Consider the following 22,532-nt stretch of genomic DNA (forward strand, 5'->3'; position numbering starts at 1 on the left):
TCTCTCTCTAATAAATAAAAAATCTTTTTAAAAAAATAAATTCTGGGATGCCTGGGTGGCTCAGTTGGTTGGACGACTGCCTTCGGCTCAGGTCATGATCCTGGAGTCCCAGGATCGAGTCCCGCATCGGGCTCCCGGCTCCGCGGGGAGTCCGCTTCTCTCTCTGACCTTCTCCTCGCTCATGCTCTCTCTCACTGTCTCTCTCTCAAATAAATAAATAAAATCTTAAAAAAAAAAAAAATAAAAATAAAAATAAAATAAAAAAATAAATTCTGCCTCCTGCCAATTAATGTATGGAGCCATGATTATTTGAATATAAATATGATGTTTTTGAATCTTCCCATGGCTTCAGTATCCCACAACACATCTCTTTGAGGCTCACCTGGGGGAGACAAAGTGACTGTCTAAGCTCTTGGAGAAAATGTCCTTTCTGTCTCACTCCACTCATCACTGGCCTTCCCCTTCACGCCAGAAAAATTATCGAGTGGACAAATGTTTCTACCATCAGGGTCCCTTCTATACTCTTTTTTTTGATAAGTTTTATTATTTATTATGCAGTCATTTTATTATTTATTATGCAGTCATCTCTGCATCCAACGTGGGGCTCGAACTCACAACCCCGTGAATCGCATGCTCTTCTGACTGAGCCAGCCAGGCACCCGCTTCTACACTCTTGAAAAATTACTGGACCCCAAAGAGTCTCTTTGTGTATGGAGGTTATATTAATTTAATGTAAATTTCATGAAAAATGACTTTTTTTAAAAAAGCATTTTAGTGAAAAAAGTATCACTTTACTATTTGCATGTTTCTTTACTATCTGGCTTAATAGAAGACAGCTGGATTCTCGTATCTGCTTCTGTGTTTAATCTATTGCAATATATTGTTTTGAAATATATAAGGAAAATCTGGGGGCTCCTGGGTGGCTCAGTCGGTTAAGCATCTGACTTTTGATTTCGGTTCAGGTCATCGGCTCGAGCCCCTCATCATGCTAGGTGTGCAGCCTGCTTAAGATTCTCTCTCAGGTTGGGGCGCTTGGGTGGCTCTGTGGGTTAAAGCCTCTGCCTTCGGCTCAGGTCATGATCTCAGGGTCCTGGGATCGAGTCCCGCATTGGGCTCTCTGCTCAGCGGGGAGCCTGCTTCCCCCCATCTCTCTCTGCCTGCCTCTCTGCCTACTTGTGATCTCTGTCTGTCAAATAAATAAATCAAATCTAAAAAAAAAAAAAAGATTCTCTCTCAGGGACGCCTGGGTGGCTCAGTTGGTTAAGCATCCAACTCTTTGGTTTCAGCTCAGGTTGTGATCTCAGGGTCGAGGGACTGGGCCCCCTGTTGGGCTCCGTGCTCAGCAGGGAGTCCCCTTGAGATTCTCTCTCTCTGTCAGCCCCTCCCCCCTGCATGCTCGCACGCACTCAATCTTTCTCTCTCTCTAAAATAATAAATCTTTAAAAAAGAAAAGATTCCCTCTTCCTTTCCCTCTGCCCCTCCCCTCCAGAGAAAATCTAGTCTCATGCAGATATGAAGTTGGAAAAGGGAGAGATGCTTTCGTAGCCTTTTCTGTTACTCGTGCACATCCTTCATTGGTAACTACACCAAAACTCAGCAAGTAGTGATTTTTTTTTAAGATTTTATTTATTTATTTGACACAGAGCGAGAGAGAGAGAGAGAGAGAGAGATCACAAGTAGGCAGAGAGGCAGGCAGAGAGAGAGGGGAAGCAGGCTCCCTGCTGAGCAGAAAGCCTGATGCGGGGCTCGATCCCAGGACCCTGAGATCATGACCTGAGCCGAAGGCAGCGGCTTAACCCACTGAGCCACCCAGGCACCCCATAAGTAGTGATTTCTTAATGGTCAGTTTCACCATAGAGTCTGAACGCATAGCCATGAACTCTTCCTGCTCTGTCGCACCGAAGTCCGTCAGTCTGTCTTGCACCTTGAATGGGTCTTTTATTCAGCCATGATTTGGAACATTTTACATTGTCATTTGGGACAAGGCTTGCTGACTTTTATATACTTCTGGAGAGTGACGCTTTCATTATACCATATCCAAGAAAATCCACCTTTATTCTTACTGCTGCTGACCTCCTGAGAGACGTCTTTAGCAACTGATGAATTATTGAACTCCACATCTGAAACAAATGTTGTACTATATTTTGGCTCATTGAATTTGAATTTTTATTTTTATTTTTATTTTTTTTATTTTTTTATTTTTTTTTTTAAAGATTTTATTTATTTCTTTGACAGACAGAGATCACAAGTAGGCAGAGAGGCAGGCAGAGAGAGAGAGAGGGAAGCAGGCTCCCTGCTGAGCAGAGAGCCTGATGCGGGACTCGATCCCAGGACCCTGAGATCATGACCTGAGCCGAAGGCAGCGGCTTAACCCACTGAGCCACCCAGGCGCCCTGAATTTGAATTTTTAAAAAAGAGAGAAAAGTTGGGCGCCTGGGTGGCTCAGTTGGTTAAGTAACTGGCTTTGGCTCAGGTCATGATCCTGGAGTCCTGGGATGGAGTCCTGGATCGGGGGGGGTCCCAGCTCCATGGGGAGTCTGCTTCTCTCGCTGACCTCTCTCCTCTCATGCTCTCTCTCTCTCTCTCTGTGTATGTCAAATAAATAAACAAAATCTTTATTTTTTTTTAAGATTTTTTTTTTATTTATTTATTTGACAGACAGAGATTACAAGTAGGCAGAGAGGCAGGCAGAGAGAGAGGAGGAAGCAGGCTCCCTGCTGAGCAGAGAGCCCTATGTGGGGCTCGATCCCAGGACTCTGAGATCATGACCTAAGCTGAATGCAGAGGCTTCAACCCACTGAGCCACCCAGGCGCCCCTAAACAAAAATCTTTAAAAAAAGAAAGAAAAGTCTTTCAGTGTCGGAAAGCTATCTAGTTTATGGTGACCAATACAAGTTCTTGTAATTAATTTTACTAATTAATTTATGAATTAATTAATTAATTAATTTTAATTAAACTTAAAACTTAAGTTTTTTTAGTTTAAAAAATTTTTTTAAAGATTTTATTTATATATGTGAGAAAGACAGAGAAAGCACAAACGGAGAGGGACAGAGGGAGAAGGAAAAGCAGGCTTCCCACTGAGCAGGGAGCCCAAAGCTGGGGCTCCATCCCAGGACCCTGAGATCATTACCTGAGCCAAAGTCAGACATTTAACTGACTGAGTCACCCATGTGCCTGTAATTTTCAAATTTCTTTAAAAATTTTTTTTATTCTTATTTTTTTAAGTAAACTTTTATGCCCAGTGTGGGCTTGAACTCACAACCCAGAGACCAAGACTCACATGCTCTACCAACTGAGCCAGCCAGGCATCCCCCAAATTTTTTTAAACCTTGAATTTTTATCACTGGCAACAGATGACATACAGATGACATCAGTGGTTACTCTTGAGGTGATAAGCTCACTTCATTTTCAAGATGTCTGCCGGGTGCCAGACGTCTGCCTCGTCTGAAATGCCCCTCTGCCAGGCACCCTCACCAGTACCAACGGGGTCCCATGAGAAAAACACAAGCACTTATGTGGACTTCCCATCTGGTCGCACCAACTATCAAGACACTTCTACTCAAGGGTCTAGATTTAATGATGTGAAGTAATCATGGGGTGCCTGGCTGGCTCAGTCAGTGGAGCACATGACTCTTGATCTCGGGATCGTGCGTTCGAGCCCCACGTTGGGTGTGGAGATGACGTAAATAAATAAAACTTAAAAGAACATGAAATACTTGTACTACTTCATCAGTGATGTTCCTCAGTGAGATGGGCTTGTTTTTCCTGGTGAGGAAGGCGGGGACCAGCGGAACAGTTGGGGCTGCCACCTTGATTCACACACGGGCTCGGGGAGCTCCACCCGACATTGCTTTTCCACCGTCAGGGCAAACGTCACCACAGTGGAAAAGACACCTCATGTCTTAGTATTATTATAGAAGATAATAAGATAGTTTTGGCCTCACGGACCCCCTGAAAGGGACTTGGGGGCCCCTCCAGGTGTCCACAGCCCGCACTTTGAGAACCGCTTGCAGCAGTGGCCTCTTCATTACATAATGGTCTGTTTGGCAGTCCGTAAGCGCCTTGCTGTTCCACTTTGTGGACCTCGGATTCAGCGGATCCCTTTCTTTGCCGACACGCGGGTGTTCTCTGGTTTTCCCCCCAAAACACCGCTGCTAAAGATGTCCTTGTCCTCCCGTGCCTTGGGGCTGGGGTTCAGGCCCTCAACACCTGCCGGATGGGCAGACCCCACCTGCCTCCCCACCGGCCGGGCCTGGGTTTCACGCATGTTTGCCTGCAGGTGGAGCATGACCCCGCCCATGGTGAACGCCTACTACTCGCCCACCAAGAATGAGATCGTGTTTCCTGCTGGGATCCTGCAGGCGCCCTTCTACACCCGCTCCTCACCCAAGTAGGATGCTTGTGGTGCTCCCACCCTGTCCCCCTCCCCGCCCCTCCGTGGACACCCAGCCCAGCCCCGGGGCCTGCAGCTGACCACGTGAGCCAGCTGGTCTCCCTGAGGGCTCTTTGTCCCACTAGCCCAGGAAGCTTGGGACGCTCAGAGATATCGCAGAGAAAACCACATCCTCACTCCCCATGCTTCCCTCTGGGGTCTCCGGGGCCCAGAAACCTGCACAGTGGGAACTTGGGGACGTGCCGTGAAGTCAGGTGCCCTATCTAGGAGCATGCCCCTCTAGCAGTGTTTTAGAATAGTCGCAGCTGGGGATGGGTGGAAAGTGTGAGAAAGTGCGGGTTTAAATCCCAGGTCTGCTCTTCTCTGACTGCATGACACTTGGGCAAAGTGATTGAACTGTTCGTAGCGCAGTTGCTTATCTCTACAGTGGGTCACTGATGCCAAACTTTTGAGGGGACCAAAGAGGACAGTGAAGTTCGGTGGAGTGTCTTGCACAGTGCTTGGCCTCTGGGGCATACAGGCTGACCACAGCCCATTTGCCCAGCCTCTGACTAGCCTCTGGGGTCTGGCTGGAGGCTCAGGCTGCGGCCATATCCCCATAGAGCCCCTGGGACCCTGCTGTGTCTCCAGACCCGGGAAGTGATGTCCCCTTGTGGGATCACCCTCACCTTTGTGTTCTCCTCCCCAGGGCCTTAAACTTCGGTGGCATTGGTGTTGTCGTGGGCCATGAGCTGACTCATGCTTTCGATGATCAAGGTACTGCTTCCTGGGGTCCCCTTCTGACAGGGCACATCGGCTCCTGGCCCTACTGCCTCTGCTTTGCTCTCGTCACTTCCAGAGGTCTGGGGACAGATGGATTTGGCTTCAGTCCTGGCCCTGCCTCTGCCCACTGAAGTCCCAGGACAAGTCCTGTCCTTTCTCCAGGCCTCCTCATCCTTGTCTGTAAAATGGGCATGATGAGTGCAGCCTCATGCTGATTGTGGGACTGTGTTAGACACAGAGGGTTCCTGGAAGGTGTCCTATACTCAGGTGTGGGTGTCAGTAGTCAGCAGGGAGCTCACATTGCTTTGGCACTCCAGAGACTTCTCTGCCAAGCTTGCTGCGGCTCAAGGCTCCTCCTGCCGTCAGAGGAGTTGAAGTCATTTGCCTCCTCACCAGAACGTTCAGAATCCTCATTCCCTCCACCTTGGGGGGACTCCAAGGCCAAGAAGGAGGAGATGAGACCTTAGAGGCCATGGCTTGTCCTGTGAGCCCAGTGTGGCTGACTCCATTTCCCCCTTCCTGGGCTCAGGGTCCAAGGTGCTCAGCCAGCCTTGACAATGAATCCACCTCCACCAAAACCATGAACATGCTGACCCTTTGCCTGCGTCACGTTCGTCCATCTTCTCTCCCCCACCCACCCCCCAGCTGCCTGGCTCATTCTCCCAGCCCCTCTGACATCCAGACCAGCATCATCTCCCCGGTGCGACTGGGTGCTGCTGCATAGATGGTGGGGGGGGGTGGGCGGGGGACCCCGAGGGGGATGGGTAAGTGACTTCGCTTCTCACCAAGAGGTGAGGTGCAGTGAGCCCGGCCTCCTCCTCGCCCTCTCCCCCTTGGCCTGATGCTTCCCTCGGAACCCACAGGACGAGAGTATGACAAGGACGGGAACCTTCGGCCCTGGTGGAAGAACTCGTCCGTGGAGGCTTTCAAGCAGCAGACGGAGTGCATGGTGGAGCAGTACGGCAACTACAGTGTGAACGGGGAGCCGGTGAACGGCCGGCACACGCTGGGGGAGAACATTGCCGACAACGGGGGGCTCAAGGCGGCCTATCGGGTAAGAGCACACGGCCTGGCCCGGGCCTGGGTCTGTGCAGGGGCCTGCTCAGGAAAGGTCTTTACGGACAAGCTGGGACTAGCTGCAGTGGCTACGTGACCTGTTTGCTCATCTGCGAAATGGAGGGATAGCGGGGACCGACGGAGAGGTCTGCGGAAGTCCCTCGCGTGGAGCGTGGCGCGCAGAGGGTTTTCCAGGCTTGAGTCCAGCCCAATAGACAGAGGAAAGGGCTTAGGCTAGAGTCACCTGACGACCTGCGGGTTCCTACCTTGGCAGGGATGGGCATCACTAAATCAGTCAGCAGTGGGCTGGGGAGGGGAGGGCAAGGGAGGGGAGGGACACTGGTCACGGAGCCAGTTCCGGGTTCTAGCCCTGGTGTTGGAGAAGGTCACTTAGCCTCCTTGAGCCGCAGCAAGCTTGGCTGTGAACACCCACTCCCTGTGTCCCTGGGCTGTCAGAAGGATGACACACAACTTGGGCACAGAGCCTGGGCAAGGGGGACACTCAGAAAGGTTAGCTGAGTTGTAAGGGAGAGAGAACGGAGCCCATGAGAGGAGAAGGAGGTGTCTATCAGAGCAAGACAGAGGCGCCTCCTCGTGACAGGAAGAGCTTGGAAATGCCATTGGTTGAGACCTTATTACGTGCCAGGCTCTGCTCTGTACCCCACAACTTTACCATTAGGTATTACAACCCCCATTTGGCAGGTGAGGAAACTGAGGCCAGAAACAGTGGGTAACCTGCCTGAAGCCATGAGACGGTGAAACTGTACTGTGAACCTTCTAGCAACCACGGACTGTCTCGGGCAGTGGAGACTTTGTGCCAAAACAGACAGGGGTCCTGCTCTCACCAGCTCAGTTTGCGTGGGGCTGGGGCGGAGGGAGGAAAGCCAGCACATACCCAGACAAATAAGGGAGATCATTTCAGGTACTGACAGGATGAAGAATATAAAGTAGGGCAAGGTAATACAGAACAAGAAGGTGGGGAGGCCAGTGTAGGCCTTCTGGAGGGGATAACGTTTGAATTGAGACCTGAGGAGGAAGAGGAGGCAGGGCGAGCTGGTCTTCCTGGCTTTGACCTTGCCAGACTGTGTCCACATCCACTTGCTATTCTTGGACAGGGGTGAAGTGGAAGGAGGAGAGGTCAGAGGAGGGGCTGGGGCCAGAGCTCACCGGGCCTGCGTCGGCTGATCAAGGAGCTCGGGTTTTGTTCTGTACAGTGGGAGCTGCCACAGGATTTCAATAGAAGAATGATATGATCTGATTTATCCTTTAAAACCAGGGTCAGCAGGGGCACCCGGCTGGCTCAGTGGAAAAGAATGTGTGACTCTTCATCTTGGGGTCGTGAGTTCGAGCCCCACATGGGGTGTAGAGATTACTTAAATAAGTAAAACTTCAAAAAAACAAAACAAAAAAACCCAACGGTCTGCAAACCGACAGACACCCTGTGGGCCAAATCCAGCCCTCAGCCTGGTTTTGTAAATAAAAATGTAGGGGGACCCCGCCAGGCCCACTGAGCTCCGTGCTCTCCACTGCTATTTTCCCATTACAGTGCCAGCACAGAGGAGTTGCTCCGAGACTGCTTGGCCTTCAAAGCTGATAATATTTACTCTCTGGCCCTTCGTGGGAAGGTCTGCCAACTCCGGCTTTACAAGGATGACTTAAGATGTTGTGTCAGAGGGAACTGGAATTGAACCAGCTCGAGTCAAGGAGTCTAGTTAGCAAGCTGTTGTGAGATTGTCCAGGCAAGAGAAGGGATGAAGCCACGGCAGGGGTGAGAAGTGGCCAGATTTAGGTGGTTTGGATAATAGAACAAGAAGCTCAGAGCGCCCAGCTGGCTCAGTCGGAAGAGTGTGCGGCTCTTGATCTCCAGGTCGTGAGTTCGAGCCCTGTGTTGAGTGTAGCGATTACTTAAAAATAAAATCTTTTTTTTTTTTTTTTTAAAGAGGGGCACCTGGGTGGCTCAGTGCATTAAGCCTCTGCCTTCGGCTCGGGTCATGATCTCAGGGTCCTGGGATCGAGCCTCACATCAGGTTCTCTGCTCGGCAGGGAGCCTGCTTCCCCTGCCCCTCTCTCTGCCTGCCTCTCTGCCTACTTGTGATCTCTGTCTGTCAAATAAATAAATAAAATCTTAAAAAAAAAAAAAAAAGAAAAGAAAAAAGGAAAGAAAGAGAAGCTCAAAGAAAAACTCTGGGGTCAGGGCCAGAGGAACTAAGTGGTTGGTTGTGCCATTTACCATGGTTGGAAAGCATGTGCACCGGTGTGTGCGTGCGTGCGTGTAACCCCTTGTTCTGTCTGTGCCGTATGAAGTCTGGATACATCTTGGAAGTCCAGCTGAAGCCGTGAATGTACAGAGTAGGCACCTGAGAGCCGTGGCCATGCAGATGGTGTTTCAGGCCCTTCGGAGTGAGTGCTGGTGAAGAAGGTCCCTCCTCCAGGCCAAGGGGGGCCCAGACTCACCCAAATGAGTCCCTGCCGCAACAGGGCTGAGCTTCTGAGACCTCCCACTCTGCGCCCCCATTGTTGCCCTGTTCGCTCCTGTGTCGTGGGAGCCCCTGACTTTGTTTTCTCTGCTCCCAGGCCTACCAGAACTGGGTGAAGAAGAACGGGGCTGAGCAGACGCTGCCTACGCTGGGCCTCACCAATAACCAGCTCTTCTTCCTGGGCTTTGCGCAGGTGAGTTCATTGTAGAGAATATACCAAGCTTAGGCACATTTCTGCCGTCTGACTGTGCCAGGAGCTCTGAGAGCCAAAAGGCAAGTTCCCCTCAATTGAGAACCTTCTAGCTCATTGGACTGTCCGTAGGGCATCCTCTCTGTACGAAGGCGAGCTTCCTGCCGGTAGAGAAATCCGATTAAGGGCCATGGAGACTGTGAAAAGTTTCCTGTGTCAGGTAGATGAGAGGCCAAGTGAGTGCTAAGGGCCCTCTGGTTCAGGGTTTCTAGAAATTTCCTAAACTCAAGATGCTCCAGGATGTCCCTTGAATTGGCATTCATGTGTAGTCTTCTGTTAGTGCCCAGAGCCACCAGGCCATTAGACAGTTTTTATTCTGCCCAGGAAGTGAGTGACCTGGACTCAGTTCAAGGTTTTCAGACTGGTTTGGGGGCAGAACACTTTATTCTCAGGAAACCTAATGCAGAGGCCCAGGACAGACAGAGGTGATGCTGGGATGGGGGACATACTAGCCCACGGTCTCTTCCCTACCCACCAAGTCCCCCTTGGGACTCCCAAGGGTCTCAGAACCAGGTGGGGGCTCATTCCCCTGCTGTCCTGGATGGGGGCGGTCTGGTGGTCTGAAGGCCCCACAGTGACCCAGCTTCTCCCTTGTCGCCTCGTAAAGGTCTGGTGCTCTGTCCGCACGCCCGAGAGCTCCCACGAAGGCCTCATCACCGATCCTCACAGCCCCTCCCGCTTCCGGGTCATTGGCTCCGTCTCTAACTCCAGGGAGTTCTCAGAACACTTCCACTGCCCGCCCGGCTCCCCCATGAACCCTCAGCACAAGTGTGAGGTCTGGTGAGGGTGAAAGCACCACGAGCCAGGACCAACGATGAGCCCAGGTGGAGCCCGGCAGGCCGCCTTGCCATCCGGCTCTGGGGTGTCGCCCCGACCCCTGGCCGCCCAGGGCCCCCTACCCCGCACTGGAGGGTTTCCAGCCAGAACTGAGCCTCTGATGTGGGTTCTCAACACAATCCGAGATTTGATCCCCTGTGAAGACCCTGTCATCCTAGGCACACACGTCAGTTCTCATGGGCATTTGGGTGTCAGGCTGGTGGCTTACCAGGCCTGGGCCCCGCACCGACAAGGGCGGTGGGACACAGCACCCCCTGCCCAGCGTCAGAAACACCACAAATACCACTGTGTCAAATGCTTTAAAGATATATTTTTGGGGAAACTATTTTTTAAACATTGTGGAATACACTGGAAATCTTCAGGGAAATAATGCATTTAAAACACTTTTTTTTTTTTAAGGAAAGGATTGGTATATTTATTATATTCTGTTTTTCTAAATAACCTGTGGATAAGGGAAGCCCCACTGATTGACCCCTTCCTTCCTCACTTGCTGTGGGGTCGGCTGGGGCAGCCATCCCCCGCCACTGAGCATGTCCCCAAGTAGAGACCTGTCCCCGCTCTCGGTGTTTGCAATTTCAGCCTCTGTCAGCTGGTTTTGTGGTCACAGGGCATAAAGAGAGGAGGTGTGGAGGCCAGAACGGGGCAGAGGCCAGCTCCCAGACACTGCCCCTCACAGCTGGCCTGCCTCTGTCCCCGGAGTCCAACAGTGGGAACCCCAACAAGGACAGTCTGATCCCCAAAGTCGCAGCAGGAAATTGATGGCTGCGGCAGGGTGAGGCCAACTCGTGGCCTTCCAACCCAGCCCCGGGGCACCCAACACCCTGGACCTGGAGGGCAGGAGCCCTGAGAGACCTAGCCCTCCATCAGATGCGCTCTGCCATGCCGTAGTTGGCCTCTTTCCGTCCCTCTCCTGGCCGCTCCCTGTGTGGCATGTGCCCAGCAACCCTCCCATCTCAGCAACTCCAGGGTCTGCCTTACGGACCCTCTTCCCTAGGGGAAGAAGAAAAGGGAAGACCACTCCCCTGCCCTACAGGGCCCGGATCCTCCCTCTGGGCTCCGTCCTGCACCCCAGGCCTGGGCTTGGCTCCCAGGACCACAGTCGGGCCCGCCTGCCCGTCCTCCATCTTTAGTGCCTTAGCTGAAGCTGCAGCCCAGGCTCCAAGCCAAGGAGACAGCCGTCCGCCAGGTGCCCCTTTGCCTCCTCAGTGAAGCCTTCAAGTGTCCTAACTGTAACGCAAGGCCGTACCCCTCTTCCTGGTGTCCACAGAGCGGCCTTGCACGGCAGCCCGGAAGCTCTAGCCTGCAGGTCTGGGGCACCAAGGTCGGGAATCTGACAAACCCTTGAACTTGTCCTGAGCCCCATCCCACCCTCAGCCTCTTCAGTTGGATCAAGACAATACTTGTAGCTAGACGGACTCCTCACTTGGAGGTGTTTTCAGCCAAGGAAGACTGTGAGGGAAAGGCGCCCCCAACACTGTCGGTCCAGCCTGTGGTGTCAGGAACCAGGAATGGCGTCCCTCTCCGAGGCCGCGGTTCAGGAGCTCGTCTGGGGGAAGCAGGCCCCTGAGGCCGAGGCCAGAGCAGCCAGTCGTCTCACGGCTCCCGCAGTCTGGCCGTGCTCCCTCACGGCACTCGCCTCAGCCCGGCAACCAGAATCCTCCCTGCCCAAGAGGACCAGCCACATCCGTGTCAGAACTGAGGCAGGATGGGCTCAGATGAGGCCTCCGGCCCTCACCAGGCCTGGTAGCTCTTCAGAAGGAAGGTAGGACAGGAGCCAGAGAAGAAGCCAGAGTCAGGGGCTGGCGCACGCACCCCGCCACACAGAGGTAGGCTTCCCCAGCCCGCTGCGCCCCCTTCCATCCCGCCTTCCCCATGGAACTCACAGTCCTCAAGACAGTCCGATGGCACCACAGCCTGGAGCCTCCCCACCAGAAGCAAGTGTCCCAGGCTGAGGGTTCAGCCGGAGGGGGTGCCCTAGGAACGACAGAGGGCCAGGGCAGAGGAGGGCTCAGGCCCAACAGAGATGGAAGCAAAGTGAGCTGCCCCCACTGTCCCTACTCCTCCAGAGCTTAAAAAAAGGCCGAGGGCATGGGCAGCTATCCTCGGAAAGACGCCCATCCCCCTCAGGCCCAGGGAGCCATAGGGCTGGCTTCTCTGTGGGTACACGGACGTGCGCTTTGGAGCTGGGAATCTATGTTTGTATTATTATGTTCTGTGCTACTGTAGTTTTGGTGTGGCACTATTGTAACTCAAATAAAATATTGTACCAAGTGGTGTGCGACTGTGTGTGTCCTCCTGGGGCCGGTGTGCATCCTGTGCGGCTGTGGGGGGTTGGGGAGCCCTGGCCAACACAGAGCGCCCCATCCTTGCCCATGCAGCAGGGCTCACTGCTCCCTCCCCAGCTCCCCATTGCAGAGGCCTTGGACCCCAACAAATGCCGGAAGGTGACTCAGGGCCTGTGCCCATCGGGCCATTCTTCCTTCATCGGTATGATCACCCGAGCACTCCCTTCTGGGGAGAATGGGGCGTGCCAGCTGTGTCCAGGGAGCATCCTGGTAAAAGCCATTTTTCCATGGTGTTGGAGCCAAGGGTGTCAGCAGTGGGTGGCCGGGCCTCCGATGCTTGGCAGGGCCAGCAGGAGTAGGTGAATTCAAAGAGGTTCAAGGAAAAGTGTCTGACGCGCACTCCTGCCTCCCCTTGGGTTTTGCATATCTTCGTCCTTCTGCCTAGAATGCCCTTCTCCTATTCCTCTACCTGATAATAAACTCCTACTCGTCCTTCCATGCCCAGCATAGCATCACCTCTCCTAGGAAGCCCTTCCTGACCTCCAGATCGGGGCCATCACACAGGCTTCCCTCTCCTACCAGAGTACACTAGTTCCAGCCTACCGTAACGAAGTACCACAAACGTGGTAGCTCGCACAACAAAAATTTATTGTCTCACAGTTCTGGAGGCTAGAGTCCAAGTTCAAGGTGTCAACCAAGTTGATTCCTTTGGAGGGATGTGAGAAAGAATCTATTCTGGGCATCTTGCCTAGATCCAGGCAGTCTGCTGGCCATCTTTGACGCTCCTTGGCTTGCAGGAGCATCACCAGTCTCTGCCTTCGTCTTCACACATGTGTTCTCCCCGTGTGCGTATCCAGTACGTGTCTGAAGTCCCCCTCTTTATATAAGGACACCAGTCATATTGGATCAAGGCCCACCCACATGACCTCATTTTAACTAATGACATCTGCAGTGATCCTGTAAGTCATACTCTGAGGCGCTGGGCGTTACTACTTCAACATATGAATTTGAAGAGATATAATTCAACCTGTGATGCAGAGGTTCCAATTCCCTAGGCTGTGAAAGTGCCTGTACCATCTCTAGCAGCCCAGTGCCTGGCACAGACCAGCCACAGTGTAGGGCTCAGTGACTGCTGGATAAGTAGGTGGGTGGGTAGACAAATGGATGGGTGGGTGGATGGATGGATGGATGGATGGGTAGAGGAATGGGTAGATGGATGGATGATTGGGCAAATGGATGGATGGATGGACGGATGGATGGATGGATGGATAGAGGAGTGGGTAGATGGATGGATGGATGATGGTGGATGGGTGAGTAGATGGATAGGTTGATAGATAGGTAAATGGATGAATGGGTGGGTCAGTGATGAAGGGAGCGATGGCTGAATGGACAGTTAGCCATAAGTAATGCATCATCAAGAGAGCCATCCCAAAACACACCAATGCCAGAGAGAATGAGCCCAGTGGGTTGGGGTAACCAGGGAAAACTTCCTTGAGGACAGAGATTTCAGCTGATCCTTGACAGAAGGGGGAGAATCAGGGTTCCTACTCTGAACTGGACAGAGTGATGACCTGAGCAAGCACCTATTCAAGGGGCAAAACTCCTCACCCTCCCTTGCTTTAAAAGGAGTAAATCATTTCTCAGTTTCTCCAGCTATAAAATGGACACTTATCTCTGTCTTCTCTTTGTTGTGACCCACAATGTCTGGGGAGATAGAAGGATGCTCGGGACAGTGGTGCACTTTGAACCCCTCAGAACCTTCACCCTGGGTGTGGGCATGAGCTCATAGCCCGGCACTTCTCACCTGATCAACTCAACCTCACCCCCTCCAACCAGCTGGCCCTTGGTCGAGCAGCCTGTTCAAAGATCACATCACCCCCCTTCCCCAGCTCCCCACTGCACTTACCTGCCCTAGGACCTGGACTCTGCCCAAACTGCCCCCACAGGAGGTCCCCCTCTTGCCACCTTGAGCCTTCTTTTTGCACCTTACACAGTCCATGTCCTTCCCTGCCTTCAGACTGGAATGTCCTCCACACACCCTCGCCAAGGGATGAATGAGTGACTACATGGATTTTTTTCTTAAAGTCCCATACACTGGGGCGCCTGGGTGGCTCAGTGGGTTAAAGCCTCTGCCTTCGGCTCAGGTCATGATCTCAGGTCCTGGGATCGAGCCACACATCGGGCTCTCTGCTCGGCAGGGAGCCTGCTCCCCACTCCCACCTCTCTCTCTGCCTACTTGTGATCTCTGTCAAATAAATAACTAAAATCTTTAAAAAAAAAAAAAAAAGTTCCCACACACTGTGTGCCTCCTGCTGATCAGACTGTGTGCTGTGTGCCCACACAACCTCTCCCTGAATGCTTATGGCCAATTTCCGAGACACCTACTCTATCACCCAGCTCAGCGGGGAGCAGTTCTGAAGAGCCGAGTTCTGAACCAGGCTGCTAGCAAGTTGCTGCTGGGGAAAGCATGAGAGGCTCCAGTGATGGCCCGGAGAACACACCCACATGTATGCACACTGAGGTACCTAAGAGTGAGACACCATTTTTTCCCTGCCAAGGGCTACCTTGGTCATGCCCAACCTCATGCCTTCCCCAATGACCAAGTGAACAGGCCCCTTCCTCTCCCCTGCTCTGAGCTCTGGGGCCCCGAGCAGGAATGAAAACCCCAGCCCAGCCCTTTAGGGGTTTACCCTACAGTTGAGGTGAGGAAACACTTGCCAGATGCCAGTGGAACGCAAGCAGACGCCGTATGGGACTTCTAGCGAGAAGTCATTGCGGAAGCAAAGGGGTTCTGCAGAGGCTCCGGGGAAGCATTGAGAAACCACAAAAAGGAGGCACTGGAGAAGATACTGAACTTCAAAGAGTCTAGAGCAATAATGAACCCAATTTGAAATGGGCAAGACCTTTACAGAAAGAGCTAGAACACTTCACTGAAGGAACAAACACACATGGACACCCTGGTCACGAATGGAAAGGTTCACTGTAATCCAAGCTGATTCTCCCCAGGTTATCTATAGTGTCAGTGTTCTCTCAACCAAAACAGCTTTTCATGGAACTTGATAAGCCAATTCACGTGGAAGAGAAAACACACCATGGCCAAGACAAGTTTGAAAAAAGAATAAGGGACGCCTGGGTGGCTCAGTCAGTTAAGCTTCTGCCCTTGGCTCGGGTCATGATCCCAGGGTCCTGGGATCGAGTCCTGCATCAGGCTCCTTGCTCAGCAGGGAGCCTGCTTCCCCCTCTGCCTGCTGCTCCCCCTGCTCGTGCACGCACACACTCTCTATCTCTCTGACAAATAAAAATTTTTTTTAAAGATTTTATTTATTTGACAGAGATCACAAGTAGGCAGAGGCAGGCAGAGAGAGAGGAAGGGAAGCAGGCTCCCTGCTGAGCAGAGAGCCCGATGCGGGGCTTGATCCCAGAACCCTGGGACCATGACCTGAGCCGAAGGCAGAGGCTTTAACCCACTGAGCCACCCAGGCGCCCCGACAAATAAAAATTTTTAAAAAGTCTTTAGAAAAAGAACAATGTGGGAGCCGGCGCCATCAGAATCTGTTACAAAGCTCTAAAAAATAATGGTGTGTGGGGCTGGTCTCCAGAGAGGGGGACCGAACAAATGGAATTTTTTAGAGAGCCGGAAGCGATTCTGTGGATATGTGGGTATTAGTGTAGGATAAAGGAAACCCTTTAAATCAGTCAAGGAATGATGAGCCAGGTAACAAGTGGTGTTAGGATATCCACTTGGGAAAAAATGAATCTCCACCTCCCCTTCCTCACACAATTCTCACACAGGGTCACAGCAATAAATTCTACGTATACCAGAGACCTAAGCATATAAAAATCATTGAAGTATTAGATAAAATATAACACAATGTGTTTATAGCTTTGGCACAGCCATCTTTAAAAAGACAAATAGGGGGGCGCCTGGGTGGCTCAGTCAGTTAAGCAGCTGACTCTTGATTTAGGCTCAAGTCATGACCTCAAAATCTTGGCATGGATTCCCAAGTCGGGCTCCACACTCAGCAGGAAGTCGGCTTGAGGATTCTCTCTTCCTCTTCCTCTGCCCCTCCCTGGCTCACATGCAAGCGCTCTCTCCAAAAAAAATAAATGAGTCTTAAAAAAAGAAAAGAAAAAAGAAATACAATTCAGAATATTTCAAAGTCGAGCATAAAGCTGAAGAAAACCGTAACACGATACTCTAGACTGAATCAGAAATACAAAAACTAGGGGGCCTGGGTGGCTCAGTGGATTAAGCCTTTGCCTTGGGCTCAGATCATGATCTCAGAGTCCTGGAATTGAGCCCCGCATAGGGCTCTTTGCTCAGCAGGGAGCCTGCTTCCTCCTCTCTCTCTCTGCCTGCCTCGCTGCCTACTTGTGATCTCTGTCTGTCAAGTAAATAAATAAAATCTTTTTAAAAAACACAAAAACTAACAACAGAAACAGACTTTTAAAAAAGGGGGAAGGGAAGGAAATGAGAATTGATCTCAGAGGAAAAAAAAACAAAATGATTTCGTAGCTGAACTTTAAACATGGAAGGCCCAAGTGCCCAAGGAAGACTAGATTCCAATGAAAAGTTTACAGAAGACACTGAAGAAAAAGCAGAGAAGCAACCAAGAGAATGAAAGCTAGATAAAGAGGTAAAAATGGAGAAGAGTTAACATCTCAGACCATAATCCAAGCAGACTTTCCAGAAATAAAAGGTCTGTCTGACTCCACATACACATCAAAAAGGCTCGCCAGCTACTCTATGAAACTGACATTGAGTCATTAATCCTAAGATATATCCAAGTAAAGCTAATGCACTTTAAACATAGAAAATCAGGGCCTTCAGGCAAAAATGTGAAATAAAATAAAGGCTAACGTCAGACTTAAAAAATAAATTGCATTGTATGAGGTGCCTAGAACAGGCAAATTCCCAGACAGAAACTAGAGTAGAGATTACCAGGGGCTGGAGAAGAGGGAAGAGGTAGTCATTGTTAAATGTGTTCAGAGTTGTTGTCAGGGATGATAAATGTTTGGACTATAGGGGCACCTGGCTGCTTCAGTCGGGGCGTGAGACTCCGGATCTGGGGGTTGTGTATTCAAGCCCCACATTAGGTGTAGAGATTACTTAAATAAATAAAACTTGAAAAACCTAGTAACCAGCTCACTTATTAGAAGAAAACTATTATTTTTTTTTTTTAAGATTTTTAAGTAATCTCTATACTCAATGTGGGGTTTGAACTCACAACCCGGAAATCAAGAGTCGAACGCTGTACCAACCCAGACAGCCAGGTCTCCCTGAAAGTTATTTTAAAATTGGTTCATAGGACCACCTGGGTGGCTCAGTGGGTTAAGCGTCTGTCTTCAGCTCGGGTCATGATCTCAGAGTCCTGGGATGGAGCCCCGCATCGGGCTCTCGGCTCAGCGGGGAGCCTGTTTCTCCCTCTCCCTCTGCTGCTCTCCGTGCTTGTGCTCTCTCCAGCATGCTCTCTCACTGTCAAATAAATAAATAAAATATTCTATAAAAGAAAGCTGTCTGTAAAATAAAATAGGCTGATAAAGGGGCACCTAGGGGTGCCTGGGTGGCTCAGTGGGTTAAAGCCTGCCTTCGGCTCAGGTTATGATCCCAGGGTCCTGGGATCAGCTCCAGGGTCCTGGGATCCAGCCCTGCAGCGGGCTCTCTGCTCAGCAGGGAGCCTGCTTCCCCCTCTCTCTCTCTCTGCCTGCCTCTCTGCCTACTTGTGATCTCTGTCTGTCAAATAAATGCAATCTTTAAAAAAAATTTTTTTTAATTAAAAAAAGGGGGGTGCCCCTGGCTGACTCAGTCGATAGAGCATGGGACTCGATCTCAGGGTCCTGAATTCAAACCCTGCATTGAGCGTAGAGCCTACTTAAAGAAAAATTGACTCATAAAACAAAACTCAGTTCTGAGGTGTCTACAAGAGACACTACCAAAACACAGTGATTCAAAAAGATGAAGAATGAAGGGAGGGACACGGATTTATGAGACAAATGGAAACAAAAAAGCAGAGTCTGCAGCCCCTGATACCAGAATTCAACCAAAAGAAAACATTTATTGAGGCAAAGACAGACATGTTAGAATGCTTAAAAACCACATTTCACAATGAGATATAACAGTGACAAAGATCTGTGCACCCAATGACACATCAGTCCCCTACCTAAAACAGACAATAGTGAGCATCCACAGGGACACAAATACCTTCAGACTCTGCCCACTCAGGGAAATCTGTCCACATACTTCTTCCCCAGACCTCCTTGTCACCGATTTCCAATCATGTTCTTCTCATGTCCTTTCCCATCCGGGTAACTGTTGGGCAGAGCATACGAATCCATACAGATCAGGCCTCTGTGCCATTCATTTTCTAGACAAAATGAACAGTCAGGCGCGGCACCTGAAGTTCTGCCCAGTGGGAGGGTTTCCCCTCACCACTGTCCGTCAGGGATGTCCCAGAAACGGGTTATTGTGCTACACATTACCACTTTGTGCAGAACCCTCTGTAAGTCAGACCTTGGTTTTCTCTTCCTCTGTCAGCATGGTGCAGAGAACATTCCAGAAGGCTGTAATCGTGGGCTTGGAGAGAGGAGGTAATGTAGTGGGAGTAGAGGTCACAGGCATGTGTGCCACTTCCTCATGCAGTTACTTGTATCTTCCGGGCTTCCTTAAGCCCAATCTCAAATATGCCAATCCCATTTCTTTAAAAAGATTTTATTTATCTATTTATTTGAGAGAGAGCACGCAAGCGAGTGAGGGGAGAAGCAGAGGGAGAGGGACAAGCAGACTCTGTGCTGAGCGCAGAGGGGTTCAACGAGGGGCCCAATTCCAGGACCCTGAGATCATGACCTGAGCTGAAATCAAGCGTCAGATGCCCAACCGACTGAGCCACCCAGGCGCCCCTACACCAGTCTCATTTGATAATGAGTGTGCTTTTGTGGATTTGGGGGTCAGACAACACCCTCTCCATGACGACAGCTCAGATCGCATGGTAACTTGGAGGTCTGTGGTCACGTGCCCAATAGCAAGCCAAAAGGTGTTTCTCAAAAAAGGAGTAGATATCCACGGAGGGTGGGAGAGCTTTGTTCCAAAACCCTAAGGGTCTGTGCTAAGGGACCTGACAAAGGCTCCATCTCTCTCTGCCGGTGACCCTTGAAGCAACCGGGGAATCTGCTGGATCACGTGACCTGAGTGGCAGGGCAGCAGGCTCAGCACCCGAGACCTGTTGAAGAGACTTCCCTGGGCCCCACTCAAGTCTAACAGTTTATCAGGTCATGTGGTAGATGGCCCTAAGTTACAAACTTATATGAGGGATACGTTGCTTCCAAAATCCAAAAAAGACCCGCTAGGTGTTATGCCTTTTTGGTTATAGGATGGGCCAGATGCAAGAATTTGTCGTTTACTTTAGAAGGCTTATCTGACAAAGTCACACTACTGGACCTCTGGGAATTTCATTGAAGTGGTAGACTGCTTTCTGTGGGATTTATCTCCCTCCACTCTCTGGTACACAAATATCTTTTTTTTTTTTTTTTAAGATTTATTTTTAAGTCATCTCTACACCTGACATGGGGCTTGAACTCATAACCTCGAAATCCAGAGTCACAGGTTCTACCCACTGACCCAGCAAAGTGCCCCTGATGGCACAAATCACAAATGTTTTTAACCATGTCTAGAGTAGCTGTGAAGTCCTGTTCACTGGGGCCGATCCGCCTAATATCAATAATCAATCAGCATGATGTCTTGAGGGGGAAAAAAAAGGCAATCAAAACTCCTGGGAACTAAATCACGACGTAGGCCTGGAGAGCTTAGAGGCACCTGAGGAGGGACAGTGGGGGTATAGTATATTGCTGACCTTCCCAGTGGAAAGAAAACTACTTCCTGTGCTCTTTGCTATCATGTATTGAAAAAAAGCATCTGCCAGGTCAGTAGCTGTATACCAGGCCCCAGGATAGTATGGACTGAATGTCTTAATCCCCCCAAATTCATATGTTGCCCATCCTAAGCCCCAACGTGATGGTATTAGGAGGTGGGGATTCTGTCTGCCGCTGAGTCTCTCTGTTCCAGCTGTACATTCCAGAACTGGGAAAACAGCCCCAGGATGGATCTGAGCAAACACTGGGGACACTATGAGTCAGACCTGAGCTAACAATCCATTGATCACCTGACCTCCACGGTCCCTAGTCTGACTCATGGAACCCGGGGACATTTTGGATCAGTTCAGAGCCAGTGTCTGGGAATTTCTGAAAGACTGATTATTTCCTCCCCCAGTACACAGTCACTCTGGCAAACATCCGTAGGTCCCTTGCAGAAGGGTGGGAGAAAGATCACTGGTATAAAACTTTATCACCCTAGCAGATCCTCCTTCAAGGGACACCATCCTCCCCTTTATTCAAGCGGTTCTGGGTCTGTAAACTGGTTCAAGACTACGAGTTGATCAAGAGACCATGACTCTCTGCTTTTGCGATTCAAATAGATTGGAAATCTGGAAATCTGGACATTGAAATTTGAAATCTGGAAATCTGCTTGTATAGATCCAGAAAAGATTTCGTAGATGGCCCACCTTCTTCTCTTCTAAGGGCACTGTGATCGACCAGCCAATGCAGATGGCTCTGTAAATCAGACTGTTTTGACTGCTGCTCCGACAATGCCATCCATCACAGTAACCATGGTGCACCTTGTCTTCGGTGAGTAAATACCACCACTAGACCCCTGCCACTCCAGGATCTCAGCCCCATGTATTTATTTATTTTAAAGATTTTACTTATTTATTTGTCAGAGAGAGAGAGAGAGAGCACAAGCAGGGGGAGCAGCAGGCAGGGGGCGAAACAGGAACCCGGCTGAATAAGGAGCCCGATGCGGGACTCGATCCCAGGACCCCGGGATCCTGACCTGAGCCAAAGGCAGACGCTTCACCAACTGAGCCACTCAGGCGTCCCTATCTCCATGTATTTAGAGATCCAAGTTCAGGAGTAGAAATTCCCACTGCATTTTCTGACCCAAAGAGAAAAGAGGCCACAGCTGCTAGAGCTCCTCTCACAAATGTGTTTGCCACAGTGGTGAAAGGGACGTCCCCTGGACCCTCCCTTGGTGGGTAAGTAGGCCTCTGGGACAATCCACCCTGACAGTCTGATCTCCCTAAGCCTCTGGATATTTTTCTCTGCCGCATATTAAGGCAGCTCTGGCGTTTTCAACTTCATTTTGTCTGGGACTACTTCAGGTCTGTTTCACTCAACCAACCCAACTGCAGAGTCCTATTAATTCCTTGTGCTAAAACACTAAATCCAGAATATTTGTTCCATGGATTCATACAGCAGAGTTTGTCAAACATTTTCTGTAGACAGCCAGATCAGAAACACTTTCGGCTTTGCAGACCCATCTGTCTCCGTTAGAACTAGGTAATTTTCTTCCTGGAGCACAAAAGCAGCCCTAGACAATCTGCAAATGAGAGCATTTTCCAATAACATTTTCTTTATGGACCCTGAAATTTGAATTCCCTATAGCTCATGAATCATGAAATAGAACCCTTCTTTTGATTTTTCTCAGCCGTGTAAAAAATGTAAAAACATTCTTAGTTTACCAGTTGTGCAAAAACAGCAGTGGGACAGATTTGGTCCATAGACATAATTTGCCAATCCTTTCTTTAGGGCTTACAATATGCATCTTTCATTAATCTCAACCTGATTTCAAAGATTATTTATTTATTTATTTATTTGACAGAGAGAGAGAGAGAGAGAGAGAGAACACAAATAGGCAGAGAGGCAGGCAGAGAGAGAGGAGGAAGCAGGCTCTCCGCAGAGCAGAGAGCCCGATGCGGGACTCGATCCCAGGAGCCTGAGACCATGACCCAAGCCGAAGGATGAGGCTTTAACCCACCAGCCGCCCAGGAGCCCCTCAACCTGATTTCAAACAATACCATGCTATTTCCCATATAGTGAACCTCACAACAGTATACTCACAATTCTTCCCTCCCACCTTTTATGTATTATTGTCACACATTTTATTTTTCTATACACTATATAAACTTCTTTAAAAGTTTTGTTTATTTAGTGGCACCCAGGTAGCTCAGTTGGTTAGGCATCCAACTCTTGATTTCAGCTCAGGTCATGATCTCAGGGTTTTGAGATGGAGCCCCATGTTGGGCTCTGTGCTGGGCATGGGGCCTGCTTAAGATTCTCTGTCTCCCTCTCCTTCTGCCCCTCAGTCTCTACTCCCTCTAAAAAAGTTGTACTTATTTAAGTCATCTCTACACCCAATGTGGGGCTCAAACTCACAACCCTGAGATCAAGAGTTGCATGTTCTTCCGACTGAGCTAGCCCACACCTCTGTTTCTCCATACACTATAAATCTCCATTATGGTGCTATTATTTTTCTTTTAAGTAGTTAATTCCCTGTTAGGGTGATTAAAAATAATTTAAACATGTCTTTTATATTTAATTTCACTTTAATAACCATTTCTGAAAATTAATGTGTCCTTGTG

General features: G+C 50.1%; 1 protein-coding gene across 3 annotated transcripts in view; it reads left to right on the forward strand.

Annotated features, from left to right (window-relative positions):
- ECE1 (endothelin converting enzyme 1) overlaps positions 1 to 12,045 on the forward strand; it is a 115,589-nt gene extending 103,544 nt beyond the window's left edge. For all 3 annotated transcript variants that reach the window (XM_047725612.1, XM_047725613.1, XM_047725611.1), the window contains 5 exons: positions 4,280 to 4,390; positions 5,082 to 5,149; positions 6,019 to 6,209; positions 8,786 to 8,881; positions 9,546 to 12,045. In XM_047725612.1, coding sequence (XP_047581568.1) covers positions 4,280 to 4,390; positions 5,082 to 5,149; positions 6,019 to 6,209; positions 8,786 to 8,881; positions 9,546 to 9,722 — 643 coding nt within the window. In that variant the 3' untranslated portion in view covers positions 9,723 to 12,045. The remainder of the gene's footprint in view (positions 1 to 4,279; positions 4,391 to 5,081; positions 5,150 to 6,018; positions 6,210 to 8,785; positions 8,882 to 9,545) is intronic.
- Positions 12,046 to 22,532: the final 10,487 nt, after the last annotated feature.

This window comes from Lutra lutra, chromosome 4, assembly GCF_902655055.1.
Source record: "Lutra lutra chromosome 4, mLutLut1.2, whole genome shotgun sequence".
NCBI classification, from domain to species: domain Eukaryota; kingdom Metazoa; phylum Chordata; class Mammalia; order Carnivora; family Mustelidae; genus Lutra; species Lutra lutra.